The 16,625-nt window shown below is 52.3% G+C and overlaps 1 protein-coding gene across 2 annotated transcripts in view; it reads right to left on the reverse strand.

The window, feature by feature from the left end:
* Positions 1-2,417: 2,417 nt before the first annotated feature.
* The window catches only part of MARCHF2 (membrane associated ring-CH-type finger 2), a 29,290-nt gene continuing 15,082 nt past the window's right edge, over positions 2,418-16,625 (reverse strand). For both annotated transcript variants that reach the window (XM_035348334.1, XM_035348335.1), the window contains 2 exons: positions 8,211-8,420; positions 2,418-5,569 (listed from right to left, as the gene is read on the reverse strand). In XM_035348334.1, the coding sequence (XP_035204225.1) occupies positions 5,411-5,569; positions 8,211-8,420 (369 nt within the window). In that variant the 3' untranslated portion in view covers positions 2,418-5,410. The remainder of the gene's footprint in view (positions 5,570-8,210; positions 8,421-16,625) is intronic.

Consider the following 16,625-nt stretch of genomic DNA (forward strand, 5'->3'; position numbering starts at 1 on the left):
GGGTCCCACCCTCCCAAAATAAGGAGGATAGCTAAGGAAAACAGGATGAGCAGTAAGTAAAGTAAATAAAGTAAGTAAATACAAAAATCATGGACTCTCTAGTCACAAGAGAAGAAGGATAAAAAAAAAAAAAAAAGAAAAAGGAAAAGGAGAAATTAACAGTTGGTCAAATCAAATTGTACATGTATGGTATAGAAGTGCGTCGAGGAGGTTGTGAACCTGTGGTACTCAGCCAATGAGGAAACGGGAGAAATCAGGTGTCGGGTAATAGGGAATATAAGGTTATGATAAAATTTTACTGTGTGCCCCTGCTTGCAGGACTCCCACCATTGCAATCGCGAATAAAATAGTTTCACAGAAGATCCTGTCTGAAGAAAATTATTGAGATTTTTTCTCACATTATTTTGCCTCTAGGGTTCAAGAGGAGGCTCATAGGGTACCCTAGAGTGCCCTGGGAGGCCTCTGGGGCATCCTAAAGGGAACGGGGGGGTCACTGGGAGGCATTCAGGGGCATTTAGAGGGCACTGGGTGGCCCTGGTAGACCTGCGGAGGATCTAGAGTGCAGGGGAGGACTACAGGAGGCCTGGAGTGTGCGTGACAGCGCACTGAAGAGCCCGTGAGGCCTCCAGAGGGCTCTAGATTCCAGGAAGTGTCCTTATTTTGCCTCTACGGTACAAGAGGAGGCTCAGAGAGCGTCCTGTACTGGGCATCCCTGAGGATACTGGGTGTCACTGGAAGGCTTTCGTACGCACTGGCACTAACCCTAACTCTGACACTTTTTTTGTGTCAGGATTAGGGTTAGCGTTAAGTTTAGGGTTATTATTAGGGTATTTTATTGCTGAGTGTGACATCGTGTGGTACGGAACACCCCTTTGGTTGGTTTAGGTCAGCTGCCCTGGTGATGTCCCTCCCCACCACTTGCCCACCCCCAGCCTGCTGGCTCTTGGGGGCTTGGAGGGGGTCCTGATGCAGTGCCAGTATCGTGCAGCAATAGACACAACACTGGAGTGGTACCAGTGCTGTTCTATCTACGAGTGCAGGGCACAGCACTGTGTGGGCTGCTGCAGGGAAAGCTAACTCCATCCCAGACAGACCCAGCACAACCTCCACCCCTTATTCCATACCATTTGTGTCACACTCGGGTCCCACATACTTCAGTATATAGATATTCTCATCACCATTGTTCCCTGTCCAATAGAATATTTATAGGTCTGTACTTCTTTTCATTCCATAGCCCTCTCCCCAGGATGTTCATAAGAACTGTTGATTGTTTCACCTTCATCTGTCAAAGTGGTCACTCAGGGCAGGCGGCGTTGGTTTTCTTGACGCCAGCACCAGTTTGCTCACGTCACTGCTGCACTTGCCCGGTTCCTTGCGAAGTTGACCTGTCTTTGGTTCTGCAGTGTCTTCCTACAACACATAACTTGGGTCACAGGTTATTTTTCTCCCAAGGTTAAATCTCCTTGAGGCACGCACCTGATATCCCCGTCCTTCTGCATTACCCACCGGGTGTACCCTGGTCCTTGGGCGAAGACAATCCCACGGGTGGGTTTGGCTTTTCCCATGGCAGGAGCAACCCACACCGCCTTCCCCATCCACTTCCCTACATGCACTACGGGGACTTCAGCTTCTCCCACAGGGTGTAGGGGATTTGTTTCAGCAGGACCAGGACCCTCAGTTGGTAACTAGCCAAGTGGCCTCTGGTAGATTTATGTCCCAATGTTTCCACGCCCCAGCACCCAATGCTTGTAACACAGTCTTTAACAGTCCATTGTAGCTCTCTACCTTCCCAGACGCTTGTGGGTGGTAAGGGATGTGATACACCCACTTAAAGAGAGAAAGTGCAGTCCTGTTGTGTGCGGGGTTGCAAAAAGGCTCCCCAAGGGAGTTCAGGTCTACCCAAAGGCTTCCATTGGGAGCTTCTTGATGGGAGAACTTGGCAACATAGTTGTTTTTTTGGGTCATAATTAGGGTTAGGGTTATGGATCAGTTTTTTTGTTTGTTTGTTTGTTTGTTTTTGGAAAGAGAGAAAGCACAGAGTCCTGTTGCGTGCTGGGTTTTGTACAGCAGCACATACACTTCACTGGGGCAGCACCAGCAGCAGAGGTCAGAGCCTCCCTGGGGCTGCAGTGCAGGGTCACCAGCACCAATCTGTGCAGCCCCATGCCCATCCTGGTGAGGCCGTAAGGAGCCTCTTGTCCCAACACTCACCTTACTTGGCTCACACTAGGCAAGTTTCTGTGCACAGACAAAAAAAAGCCCTGGGATTTGCCCAGCTTTGGCCCCAACACAAAACCTTCTGCCAGCTCTCCTGGAGGCAGTTAAGGAAAGCTGCCCTGGGAAGGCAGCATACACGGCTCATTATCACAGAGATAGCCTGGGCCCTCCCGTCTCTTCCAGTAACAACACAACAGCCCAAAGTTTGTCTCACTTTTATTTACATAATTGCACAGCCCGTTTCCCCATGACACTGGAATGTGGCGGGTCAGAGACACTGATTTCCCACATTCACAAGCTGAACATCTCCTCTGGGAAAGAGAAGAACTCAAAGAGTCACTATTGGGTTTTGCAGGGGCACATGCAACAACTCCAATCATTGGCAACTACAATAAAGACAATGAAGCAGAGAGCGAAGCCGTGGCCGTGCAGCAGCACAGGGCCAGGCCCCATCTGCCCCAGCCAGGGACTTCTGGCTTTCACAGTTGCATATTTGGATCAACAGTGGGTTTCCTAGCTGAAACACTGGCTCCTTTAAGTCCTTACTATGGGAACGTGGTGTGGGAGTGCACATCCTTACATACCTGCCAGAACTAGATGCGTTGGAAGACAAAGCTCCTGGGAGGCAGCCAGGGCTGGGGAGGTTAAACCAAATCCCCAAATTTTTGTTGCAGCGGGGATGTCTTGGTGACACAGGTTTTGTTAGGACAGGCTGAGTGCAGGGGTACCTGGGACAAGGCAGAGTGGTGCTGCGGTGCCCACTGCCAAGGGAAGGGAGGCAGCACCCGCATTGGATCTGCAGCTCCCTCCCCGCAGTGCAGCCAGCAGAGCCGGGGGCAGAGGGCTCACTGCGTGGCCTCGGTGCACAGACAAACCTTCACGCAGGGGGAGCAGCAGGCAGGAGCTGGGAGCAGCAGGAACAGTTCCTCTGCACAAGCTGATCTGAAGTGAGCACTTGTAGGATGCTGAGGCTGTGCAGGGACTGCTGCTGCAGCTGGCCTGAAGAGGCCTCCTCACTGCAAGCCTCCAAGAGCACTAGGGGCCAAGGCCCCCCCTTCGTGACAGCTGAAAGGCAGAGAAGGTGCCCGGGGTAAGCAGCAGAAGGGAACGGGCCAGACAGGGCCTAGCAGAGAGAGGGGAGCAGAGACACACAGCCCGGCTGTGCCACAACATTCACCCCGTGATCCTACGAGACCCTCGTGCTCAGAGCAGGGACCTGCCCAGAGCAGTACGCTGGGGCACAGGCGTTGCTGCAGGATGTGCTGGGATATCACTGAGCCGCATGAATAACCACGGGACAGGAGATAAATGGAGGAAAGCAGACACAGAGCCAGCCCTGGGGCTGGAGCAATCCTATTCAGAGAGAGAGGATACTGGCCACTGCTGCTCATGTCCACCAGGGACTTCCAGCCTAGGGTCAGGCAGAAAAAAAAAAAAGAATAAAAAAAAAACAACAACCAGGGAACAGGGGCACACAAGGAAAAACATCCAGCTTTGCAGCTAGAAGGAAGCAGGAATAGCATGTGGTGCTTTGAATTCAAGAAGTGACAGGCCTCAGTCTTGCAGGGCATCAACTGATCCACTTGGGATCAGCAAAGGAACTGAGGGACGTGCCCTGTGACCACGCACTGCGAAGACACCCTTGGAGCCTGCCTCTTCCCTGCTTTCTACCCTCACTACTGCGGGACCAGGAGCTGTCTCATGCTTGAGCAGCTGCACACACCTCCAGAGCACTCAGCAGAGCAGTGCCAGTGCTGGCATCCTTACGGTCCCTTCTGCAAGCAGGGCTCGGGAGAGCACAGCACCGAACACAGGCATTGCCGGGCACAGCAGCGAGGAGCTGGAGAGGCAAGGACTAACACCAAGCTCAGGAAGAGGGAGAGACTCTCTGCTATGTGCTAGAGACCCGCAGCAGATCGGCTGCTCCAGGGCAGAGGGGTTTGGTAGCTGGGCATGCTGGAAATGCAGGTTGATGAAGGAGGAGGAGGAAAACCAGCCCTGCAAGGAAAGGGACCCGGAGCCTGTACTCCTCTGGGAACCAGTGAACTTGGGGTGCTTCGCTAGAGGACACATAATGGGCAGGCAGCGATTTCAGGGATGAACCAAATGACAGCAGCTCCTCTGCTGCCAAGGAATGTGCAAATAAAACGCACAGAGACAGCCGAGATGTCCTGCCGAGAGCTGCAGAGCATGGCCTGTCCCTGGAAGGTATGTGTATAACTGACACTTCAAGAGGTCCAGCCTCAAGATTGTGTAAGGACATCAGCAAAAACAGACTCCTATTCTCAGCTTTTGGGGTTGGGAAAGAGCCTTTCTGAACCTTTCAAAAGCAAAAGGCAATGGTGGGTTTGGCTGGTACGAGCCATCACTTCCCACCCTCAGATCCTCCATCTATCATCTACCTTTGTCAGACAAGCCAAGAGCTGAGCACATCTGAGTCCTGGGGATGAGCCAGGATCTGCAGGGAAAGCATTTTGTGAGATCACGTCTGCACAGGAAAAGATTTTCTGATTTTGAAACTTATTTTGAAATTCTCAAAATTACAGTACTTTACAATACAAAATGTCTCCATTCAGTATTATGTCATTTTACTCCTTCTGGGATTATAATAATTAATAAAAACACATAACTTTCTAGAAAGCACAGAAACACCACGAAATAGACCAAAGAGTAACGGGAAAGGCTGCTGCAATATTATCAAAACCAATTTAGTGCAAAGGAGAAGGGACTTCCAAGAACGGTCAATGAAAAGTGTTCTTTATACGCTCATTTAGAGAAAAGGCATAGATTTAACCTCTGAATGAGATCAGGCTGCCAGCTTCTATACTGAAGCTTAGAACATCAACACAAAAGGACTGAAACACAATATTCATGGCCATTAAAAAATAATATTATATATAGATATATATATATATATATATGAGAGAGATTTTCCACGTATGGTATTTAGTTATAGCAAAGTGTCCCTGCAGACAGGCACATTCCGCCACCTGGCTCGTTTGAGCCGTTTCACGTGACAGACCTTTATTATCTGCGTTTGCCGTATCAAGTACGTGCTGACTGCGAAGTCCCTTCGGGTGGGATGATTGCTCTCTGGTGCTCCCATGGCTGCTGCGTTCCCCGCACGCGTGCGGAGACCCGGCCCCTTCTGCTTCTGCTGGCCCCGGGGGGCCGCCCTCACCCTGGCCGTGGCTCAGACGGTGGTTTCGTCCGCGGTCTTCTTCAGGAGCTTGGCGGAGAGCAGGGAGTGGGGCACGGGGTGAGGGCTCCGCGAGGCCGGGATCATCAGGCGGACTTTCTGGTTGGTCCTTCGCCACTCCGAGTACAGCTGGCAGTGGTAGCGGAACGAGACCTGGCGGGCAACAAGGCGGCAGGCTGGTTACAGGCGGAGGGCCAGCGAGACACAGAGAGCATCCGCCCTGCGCAGGCTGTGCCCTCCTCTTGTTCCACCAGCACCCCCCTGCCGAGGGACGCAGCGCTGACCCCAAAACGGTTTGGGGTGCTCCATCCCCCAAGCCTCTAATGAGGAATAAATTAATTCGTGCTAACAGCAGAATAAGCACAAGCATGGCACAAAGGGGGCTTTCTGGGCAGCACCAGGATGGGACTGGAGGTGCCTGCACTGGCCTGGCCCAGGGGCAGGAGCTGGCCCTGCAGTTTCAGAGCAGCCGTGCAAGGGGGAGCTTGGAGCTGCACTTTCCCCACGGGCTGCGCTTCTTGCTGTGCCCTTTTGCAATCACAAACCCCAGTACAGACTTTCTCACAGCTCCGGCCAATTCCTTAGCTTTGAAATTAAATGTTTCTAGATTATTTTTTTTTTGAGGAAGGAATAGAAACAGCATATATTTCCCTGCTATTTGCCTAGAAATTGTGGTAAAGAAAATTAAATACTGAATCCAGTCAGCCACTCATCAGAACCAAGCTTTCTCATTTTGTAAAAGAAATATCGTGTCATTTCACTGACAAGAAGGAAGAACCAGGAGGCAGATCGGACAAGGGAGCATCAGTACTCCCATTGCTTTTGTATAAGACTGAGGCATCTGCTATGAGAGGCAGAGCTGCGCCACAGCTCTGGGGTGATCCAGCCTACTGATCTGTGCTCCCCTTCTTCCTGCAGGAGAGATACAATTGTGGGAAAAGGTTGTTTGCTTATAAACAAGAAGCAAATGGATCCTGCAGTCTTCAGAGAGCATGCAAATGAGGAGCTAAGTACCGCAAACCTCGCGGAAAGATCCTGCTCCACAGGAAGAAGCTGCAAGCTCGGCCGTGGCATCTCTTGCAATCCTCACGCTGATTACCGCACATCACCGTGTAACAGCCCTCTGTGTCACACAGCCCGCAGTGGCACAGAGGAACTGCAGCTGAATACGGTAAAGATGCATAAAGGGGCTCCCCTCACCACCCCTCCCTGTTTGAGGAAGTGGGAAGCACAGCAGAAGCAGAGCAATTTGAGTCGTGACGCATTGTATCACAGAAAACATTTTTCCGTTTCCTCCAGATTTGGGGCAGCACCAGACTAGTCCTGGGACAGAGAAGACGGAAGCACTTCCTCTTAAGGTTTCCAATTTTAGTTTGGCTTTCTGCAGAAGTGAACCTTATGCAGCCATGTGTCAGAGCCTTTCTTTCACAGCTCCCTGCGCGTTGCCATCTCCATGTGTTTCGACAGCAGCATGTGTCCCACCAAAGGGAAGGCTGAAGCCCCAGCTCACCCTTCCCTGGCACCACAATCTGCATGGGATTAGTTGCAAGGAATGTCCTAACCCCAGAGAAAGCTCTGTTTCTGAGAGATCAGAGCATCAGATGGCAGGCAGGTGGGCTGTGGCATTTTTGCTGACTGCAGAACTGCCATCTTTTAGGGTCCCACCGCTTCCCACCCAGTGACCGCACCCCTTCCCTTCGCAAGTGGCTGGAGAAGGGTGCTGACACGACTCGAGCACATGCAGGGCTGAGAGGAGGAGAGCTGAAATGAGATTCAAACCCTGAAACCCACTTGATAACAGAATGTGAAAGAACTGAACTGGAAACAGAGGGAGGAGCCCAGCTCCTCCAGGGTCTCAGCTGGGAGTGCTCATGGATACGTGCTGCACCACAAATTCCTGTTTGCTTTCCTGCTATTCTGGCCCTGCTCCAAGCTGCAAGCTCCTGGCTGCCTAGTTCAGCATGTCCAGAAGGAAGTACAGCGAGGCATCTGCGGGAAGCCCTTTCCCAGCACGGAGCAGTTAAACATCCAGACAGCATCGAGTGCAGGACCCCACTGGTCCCCAGCGCCTCCAGCCCCAGCAGTGCAGCTGTAAAGCAGCGGTGGTGGGCCAGGGCAGGCTGGCCTCGGCTCAGGGTTTGATTCTGAAAACCTGGTATGAGAAGTCAGAGGTCTCCCTGGGCTGCAGCATTCCTTGCACGCACCCTTCCGTGCTAACAATGCTTTAAAAATATTTTTGCAGGGATTTGTTCAGTTGTGGGCCACAGAGACCCCCAACAGGCAGCTCCTTCAGGCACGAAGCTGCACGGCACAAAGCGTGGAGGGATGTGATGGCAGATTCTTAAGGGATCAAACATTTTCTAGATTTTACTTTTCTCTAAACCACATGGGTGCCAAGATTGTGTTTCTGCTCTTTCTTGAAAATAGGAACAGGCACAGCAGCCCCAGCACCAGGCCTCCCCACCCAGCCTCAGCCGCGGTTGGGCCCGTCTGCGCCCGGGTACACTACACCCTGGGGAACGTGACTCCCATGTCAATCTGGAAAGGAGATCATCAGGAAGTGGTTTCTCATTCCCAGACAGACCCAGCAGCTCATTTTTTAAGTGACAACTTTAACAGCTTCCATTTAAAGATAATTAAATGGACGTTCAAGAGAATCAGCCCAAGGTTTTCTCACGAGGGGAGTCGTGTTGGCCAGCTGCACCGCAGCAGCGTGAGCCAAGACTTCAGCCTCCCATTTTGAACAGGAACAAGGCCCCAGGGAGCAGCCAGCAGAGCCCTCTTCCACACTTACCAGCGTCCAAAGGACGTAGATTGTAAAAAGTGCTATAGTTAGTGCTATGAGTCCAATGGCCTCCAGTCGGCTGTTGAACTGCAAATGATCCTGGGCTCCACGAAGACACAGCCAGCCGGAGATTGCTGCCAGAGGAGTAATGAACAGGAAACACACCATGTCACAGAAAAGGGTCCTCTTCTCATTGCGGGGACCAGGATCCTTCAGCCACTGCAGGAAGGAAGGTGAAAGGGGCATTAGCAGCACACAGGGCACAGAGCTGGCTAGCGAAACAGGACCGCTGCACCAGGAAGCTCTCACATGCTCTCTGCAGCCCATACGTACCCGCTGCATCCACTTAACTCACATAAACCATCATAAAAATAGGGCTAGAGCACATCAAGTACATTTTTAATAACCATCAAGGGAAAGGCAAGAGACAACTGAAGAATACGTGGGAGGAAGGATGGCAGAAAACACAGGAGCAGCCTGGGCTCTGCACTGGACGAGAAGGCAGCAGGTAGCAGACAGAGGGAGGTTGGCTCGGTAATGTCTGGCCTAGTGAAGGCGTGACAGGTCTTGAATTGAGCTTCAGCAAGAACACATCCAGGTCTCTGCAACTGGATGAGGAGCTGACAGGGAGCTGATGGGTCAGGGAGGGCAGGGACAGGGGACATTACAGAGGGAGTGTGCTACAGGCCACCTGTAGAGACAGGAGAGAGGGCAGACTTTGCCCTCTTCAGGGACCTGCTTGGTAGAGTTCTATGGAACAAAGCCCTGGAGGGAAGAGGGGCCCAAGAAAGCTGGTTGATATTCAAGGATCACCTCCTTCAAACTCGGGAGCGATGCATCCCAACAAAGAAGTTGGGTAAGAACACCAGGAGGTCTGTGTGGATGAACAAGGAGCTCCTGGCCAAATTGAACCAGAAATAGGAGCCCTACAGAGAGCAGCAGCAGGGACAGAGAGCCTGGGATACAGAGACACTGCCTGACGCAGCCAGGGATCAGGTTAGGAAAGCCAAAGCCCTTTTACAATTAAATTTGGCCAGGGACATCAAGGGCAACAGGAAAGGATTCTGTAGGTACATGGGTGATAAAAGGAAGACTGGGAAAATTGTGGGGCCTATCTGGAAGGAAGTGGGAGACCTGGTCACCCGGAATATGGAGAAGGCTGAGGTACTCAATGACTTTTTTGCCTCAGTCTTCACCAACAAGAGCTCCAGCCACATGGCCCGGGCCCCAGAAGACAAAGGCAGGGGCTGGGAGAATGATGAACCGCACAGTGTAGGAGATAGGTGTGAGGCCAGCTAAGGAACCCAAAGGTGCAAAACTCCACAGGACCTGATGAGATACATCTGCGGGTCCTGAGGGAAGTGGCAGATGTAGTTGCTAAGCCAGGATCCATCGTATTTGAGAAGCCGTGGCAGCCCAGTGAAGATCCCACTGACTGGAAGAACAGAAATATAACCCCCACTTTTAAAAAAGGAAGACCTGGGGAACTACAGGCCAGTCAGTCTCACCTCTGTGCCTGGCAAGATCATGGGACAGATCCTCTGGAGCCTCTGCTAAGGGACATGGAAAATAAGGAGGTGATTGGTGACAGCCGACATGGCCTCGCTAAGGGCAGATCGTGCCTGACAAATCTGGTGGCCTTCTACAAGGGGGTTGCAGCTTTGGTGGATGGGGGAAGAGCAGCAGACATCATCTACCTGGGCTTGTGCAAAGCATTTGACACTGTCCCCCATGATATCCTTGTCTCATAAATTGGAGATGTGGTTGTGACAGAGGGATCACTCGGTGGGTGAGGAATTAGCTGGATGAGGCACTGGCACAGGCTGCCCACAGAAGCTGCGGGTGCCCCATCCCTGGAGGTGTTCAAGGCCAGGCTGGATGGGGCTTTGAGCAACCTGGTCTGGTGGGAGGCGTCCCTGCCGAGGGCAGGGGGGTTGGAACAAGGTGATCTTCAAGGTCTCTTCCAACCCAAACCATTCTATGAACTGGTGCAGGGGCTGTGGGAAACCAGAGCTTCAGGGTCTGTGCTCTCAGGGGCACAGCGCTGTCCCTGAGCCCTGAGCAAACTGCAGCAACGCTGCTCACGGGGAGCCCAGCGCCCAGCCGATGCCATCAGTGGGGAACACAAACACCCACGCGCCTGGTATGTCCACCGAGATGATGACAGAAGCGAAAAACCATCTCTTCAGCAAATAAGAAACCAGGAGTTGAGAGAAAAAAAAAAGAAAAAGGCAAAAAGGAAGTGAGTAGCTACCAGAAAGCTTTGCACCTGAGCAGGCAAAGTGGGACAGCAACCAAGGGGCTGCAGAGTCAGGCTGGCCCTTGAAGAAGAAGGTAATGTAAATTCATTTTCTTTTATGGAATGATCTGTGCCCAAACCCATGTCTTCAGGTGTAAAAAATTCCAATTCCCAGAGAAAGGCTTCAATTATTTCTAAAGAAAAATCAGCGTGACTGTCAGGTCAGGAGGGAGGCAGAACTTGGTGTGCCGGGGGGAAGCTGCCCCATCGCTCTCTCTCAGGTCTCAGGATCACTTTCGCAGCTGCTGAAAACTCCACAACTGCAAAATCTCCCAAACCTTTCCATTCCTGGTGGTCATCCACTGGCTACCCCATGACGGGCAGGCAGAAGAGAACTGCCAGGACCACGACAGAGCTGATTCTGCTGTGTTCCCTCCTGTCTGCAGGCTTGCTGTCTTGCCTCCCACGCATTAAGTGATCCATCATGGGGACTGCACCTTGCTCTCCGTTATCAAGATGCTTTGCAAGTTTTGCAAGTGCTTCTTTCTTGCAGCACTCAAAAATTAGGAGGTAGCAGAAAGTAGCAGAAAGAGCACAGCTCTGCGGCAGGCAGGTTTCCCTCTGCAGACAACCTCTAACCCGTCCCTACTTTGAAGAGCCCTGACTTGCTTCCAAGTGTGGATTCTTGTTAGACAGTTGACTTTCACAACAGCAATTGTTCTAGTTTTCCTGGGATTATGTTATTTTCAGCCTTTCCTTTTTTTAGAACAGCAAGTGACTGCCGTTTCTACCAATACCCAGCGTCGTTACAGTGCATTTTACCACGGGTTTGGTACAGCTGTGCTGCTTGCTAAGATAGGATCTATCATATCTTATCATATAACATCTTCCCTGTTTCCTGCACCAGAACTTCTTGGCTTGTTTAGGATTTTTTGCTCAAAACCAAAACAAAACAAAACTGGGGAACATGACCAAAAAGGCGATCAGAGCAGGGAAGGGAATATCCCCAAGAGATCCAGGGACAGGCAAGCGACATTGACCCGCAAAGGGAGCACGGAAGGATACCCACAGGTTGGTGCAGAGTTAAGGAAGGAGAAAATCTAGCATGAGGGATGTGCAGTAAGATGTGGCAGAGCAGCAAGGGCAGGCCAAGAAGAACTGCAGACGCCTCTCATTGAGACGGGAAAGAGAAGGGAGAGGTGGCAGATCCGGGCAAGAAGCTGCCCCACAGCTGCAGCGCTCAGAGCCGTGGCAGCAGCAGGCTAAGAAGATGCCCGCAGTGGGACACCGAGCTGGATGAGGCCAGAGGAGAGGACGACACGTAAGAGTCTGGCTAGGAATTTCAGCCGGCAGGACTGACGGAAGCAGGGTGCTATTTCAGAGATGTGACCTGAAGCATCTGAGAGACCAAACAGAGCAAAAATGAGGGGAGCTAGAGAGTGAACCGAAGAGCACAGACAAGGCAAGGACCAAGCAACGCTGCAGTAGGAAAGGTCAAGTTCAAAGCATTTTTAAAGCCATTCTGAGCAGGACTGGATGGCCTGACAGCCAGAAGGAAATTCAAGAGCAGCCACAACTGTGGTTCGGACAGGAGGAGCTGGAAGAAGGGAGGCAGCCCTGCAAGTCACCCTCTGCGTGTCTCTGCAGAGGAGATTAGTGGTGATGAGCTGTGAGGGGAAGATAAGGACCACACACACGGTCCTGAGGCAGCCCCAGGAGGAAGCGAGGGCGGATGGCAGCTCAGCTGCACGCCGAAGCTGCTCCTGCACACAGCGCGCGGGCACCCCCCCGCCCGAGCCCCCAGCCTTGCACCCACCCATCCTGGCTACGCGGCACTAGGGTGAATGCTGAATTATCCAGACATGGGCTGAGAGCCCTCTAGCAGCAGCCCCAGAGCATCCTGTCCCTGTAAACGAGGACACCTTGGGTCACTTTTGACCCCTGTACAGTAAGAATAACAATAGGGCAAATTGGTATTTTACTGAATCTTACTCTGTTTATATTCTTTGTAACCTTTGAAGCTCCCCCTTTCTCCCCAAGACAGGAGCCAAACATGTAAAGGCAGGAAGCAAATTAATTTCCTTTTGAAGGAGTTGATTTACTCAGCCAATGTGCACTGACACAATAAAAAAGGAATACAATAAGGCACCCTAAGGGCGCAGGGTTTCTGGCACTGCAGCAGCTTAACGCACATGGGACTTAAAATAAACCTTGTAAACAATCCAGAAAGTGGTCAGATGAAACAATTTTTGTAGGGAAAACTGTCAAGTAAACATGGGAAAGCAACAAAAGCACAACTTGATCTTCTTCCAGGCCAAGTCCAAAACCAATTGCTTCTGTGCTGCAAACCAGTGTGAGCCTGAAGGCAGAGAGCCTGATCTGGCCGCTCTGCCCGCTCCGGCTATGACCTGGCTCCCAGCACACCCCGCTGGGAACAACCACTCTGCTCCCATGACAAGAGGTCCTTCCTGCTGCAAACATGTTTTTGTCCTCCAGCACAATCCTGGGGCTTTCTCAGCTTTCTTTCTACTGGGATCAGCAGGAGTGGAGCGCGTTTCATGGACTCCCAGCAGGGCTGTGCAGTGATGAGTCTCTGATTTTTGGGTGCTCCAGTGCCCACGAAACTCGGCTAAGCACCAGGTGATGGAAGGCAGGAAGAGGAGGGCACACAGAAAAAGGCACCAGCGTTACCACCAGCTCCTCTGGAAGCCAACGGCAGAGCTCACGGTGCATCAGAGCGGTCTCCCAGACAGTCCATCCCAGCACAGAGAGCTGGGGGACATCCTGCCAGCTGGGAGCAGGGGCATGGACTGATTAAGGAGCGTCCCAGCAGCGCTCAGCACCGTGCAACCTTCCTGGTGGGGTTATAAATGGGTGCTTTAGAATCAGCTCTTACTGATTTTCACAGCTTGCTTATCTTGTGTTGCAAAACGTGCAGGGCTGAGAGCTGCGGGCCCGTTTCATGAAACACGTTACCTGCAGCGTTCACACAGCGGCTGGCAGCGGCCCCGTGCCAAGCAGGACCAGCGGGTGCCTGGGTCTCTCCCTGCCCTGCAGCTGGGCTACCTGCTCTGGTGAGCACCGGTCACAACCACAGTAACCTGCTGGCTGTTCCAACCACCGCTGCCACCACAAACAGGAAACATTTGGCTGCACGAAGCCACCTGTGTACAAAACATCCTGTGTCCTTCCCATCCACCAAATCGTTAACCTGTGGCTGCTCGGGTGCCTGTTCCTTTCATCGCTGACCTGCTGCATGGCTACATAAGGCAGGAAAGAGAAGCGTGCCCTGGATTCACAGCACTATGACCAGCGCTGTCCTGCCCTGAGAATCGCGCTGATTTAAAAACCAGAGCTCCAGCAGAGGGACTGCCCCATCCCTGCGGGTCCGTGGTGTAACCGAAACCTCCTCACAGGCCGCCAAGCCACCTGTGCAGCCCAGCAGGACCGTCCTGCTCCTGTTCCCAAGGCGAGGAACCTTTTCCCACGGAGTACCCAAGGGTCAGGGAGCTGAGGCCAGAGATGCCCCTGGCCCTGTACACAGGGCGGTCAAGTGCCACGGAGCAGCTGACCCTCCTCATCCTCCTTTCCCTACTGCACAGCCGGCTACTGTTGATGCTCCCCAAACCTCCAAAAGCTGAATCTCAGAGGGCCCTGAGAGTCCCTTCTCCACGCGCTCAGCCCAGCTCCAGCTGCAGGGAAGCACAGGGCACAGAGAAGAGGAGCGCTGCAGGAGCGCACGGGACAGGAACCGACCCCAGCCCTCAGCGCTCCTCGAGAAAAGGGCCACACAACCACGTTGCAGAGCTGCAGGTCGCCGGGACTCCTTGTCACACACCAGCGTGTGCTTCTGTGGTTTGCCACCATGGGAAACGCCACGAAACGCACAGCTGTGGGATCGCGGCACCGCCAGCAGCTGCACCCCAGAGGAGCCCCACTCCTAGAGGTCCTCAGAGCACAAACAGGGCTGGACAGCGCAGCGAAGACGGAGGTGTAAGAAAGGTGCCAGTAACTGCCAAGACAGCAGGGATGAAAATTCCTAGTTTTGGTCTCAAAGAGGCCACTCGGGGTCTGCAGAGCAGTGCCAGGGAGTGCACTGAGAAACACCAAGAGGATCGAGGGTGGGAGCTGGGAAAGAACATCTCCAGACAGCACATGCAAGCAAAGAGATGAAGGAAAACATGAGAGAGGAACAAGGCTCAGCTGAAGCCAAGTGATTTGTTTTTTTTTTCACTAGGTGCTGGAGTCTAACATAGGCTTGCACTGAGAAAGGAGAGAGACCACAGCAGCAAGCTGGGGAAGGGGACAGAGGAACGTGGAGGGGATGGAGAACAGTGCAGTGAGTTTGGCAGAAGAGTTCAAGGAAAGCAAGGAAAAAAGCCTGTCTGTGAGGAAGATAAGGCTGGAGGAAGGGTGGGGAGAGCTCACGTCACATCTCACTTCTCTGAACTGGAGGGGGGGCAGCGACCGCTGCGCTGGGCACCGCGCCCTAAAGCAAAACTTCTTTTCCTAGTGGTAGAAGCAGGGCTAACAGGAACATCGCTGCTGCTCCCTGCAAACCTCACCTTGCTTGTAACGGAGATATCGCATCGGCACCTCTCACAGCTACAGGAGACTCGTGAGAAGGAGCAGAAAGGCTGCGTGTGGCAGACCCACGGAGGCGTCATGGGCTACAGCACGACCCCCACAGCCCAACAAACGTCTCTGAGGACATGTAACAAGCTGCAGACAACGGTTGCGTAAGGAAAGTACAGCTTCCAAACGAGACCAAACAAAATTCACTGACCTGTATAAAACATCCAGCTTCAGCAAGCCAAAAGCAATTAGCAATCGGTGAAAAGCAAACACCTTTAATCAAAGTTGCAGAATAGAACACAAACAGTAGGAACAACAACAACAAAACCTTGTCAGGCTCCCGCCGTGGATAATACACTTGGAAGGAAGTGTTCTGCAGAAGCACAGGGACAGACAGACATTGCCAAAGCTGGCATTTTGAAATAAAGCACGTGAACACGCATATTGCAGGAAAACACCAGCTCTGAAGACATGGATGCAGAATTCTCTTGAGGCTCCATCATGAGACCTGCCTGCAAGGACAGAAAGACGGGGAGTGGTGAAGCTGCTCAGTGGTGACAATATGGAACAGTCCTTGGCTGATTCACCAGAGAGGTGTTTTTTGTAATTAGCGAGCTGTCTCATCTAAGTTTTGCTTTAGCAATGGCATTAAAGGCTTAGAGAGGCATTACGAAGAAGTCGTGCGTAACACTCATTAGCTTTTGCTACCAGGATACGTTGGCTTTCAACATCCTGGTGATTTTAGCAAAGCCAGAGCTTTGGCCTCAGCACCAAAAACACACATCCACTCACAACCGAGCCCTGTCATCCTGTTCCTCTCCCTGGGACTTAAATGATGTGTGGACAGAAATGCATCCTTCCTCTTCAACATGGGCTGACGTGTTGCTGGGATGAAACGGCTGCTGCTCTGACACCTCTCCGAGCTGCCAGCCCTGGACATTTCCCCACAGAGACCTCGCCGTGCACACGGGGGTTGTCCAGCAGAAGGGATGAGGCTGAGGAGGCAGCACGGGGAGATGAGAGATCGGACCCAACCCGCAGCACGAGTGGGCAGCAACGGGTGTTCTGGCACAGCCTGCAGTGGGGCAGAGAGCCCCTACCAGGCTGGGGACCAGAGGTGGTGTTTCCCTTGAGCCCACTTAGAAACAGCCAGAGAGGACAAAATTAACAACGGATAAAAGTTACAATGCTTTAAGGGTGGTTAATGAACAAGCGAGAGAGGGTCAGTGCCACAGCAAAATACACATGACAAAGAACCCACGGAAAGGAAATACTTCTGATAATCTAAGAAAACAACGAGGGAACAGTCTAAAAACAAAATCTGGCCAGAAGGGCTCAGGAACAGCGACCGACCCGCGCTCCCACCTCACCTGCCAGGCAGCAGCCAGAGAAGACCAGGAGACGTGCAGAAGGGCAGCGCTCGCTTGTGGCCACAGAAACAAAGCCACAGCATCACCTTTGATAATGCTTTCTAGAAATGCACCAGATCCAGTACCAAATATCCCAATCCATGCAGTTCTGCCCCAAATCCTAGAGGACAAACAATCTTCAGCAGAGAGAGCACCTTGCAAGAGAGAACTGGTTCGTGATGGATTGAACCGCAAACCAAA

The sequence above is a fragment of the Oxyura jamaicensis genome, chromosome 28, assembly GCF_011077185.1.
Source record: "Oxyura jamaicensis isolate SHBP4307 breed ruddy duck chromosome 28, BPBGC_Ojam_1.0, whole genome shotgun sequence".
In the NCBI taxonomy this organism is placed as follows: Eukaryota; Metazoa; Chordata; class Aves; order Anseriformes; family Anatidae; genus Oxyura; species Oxyura jamaicensis.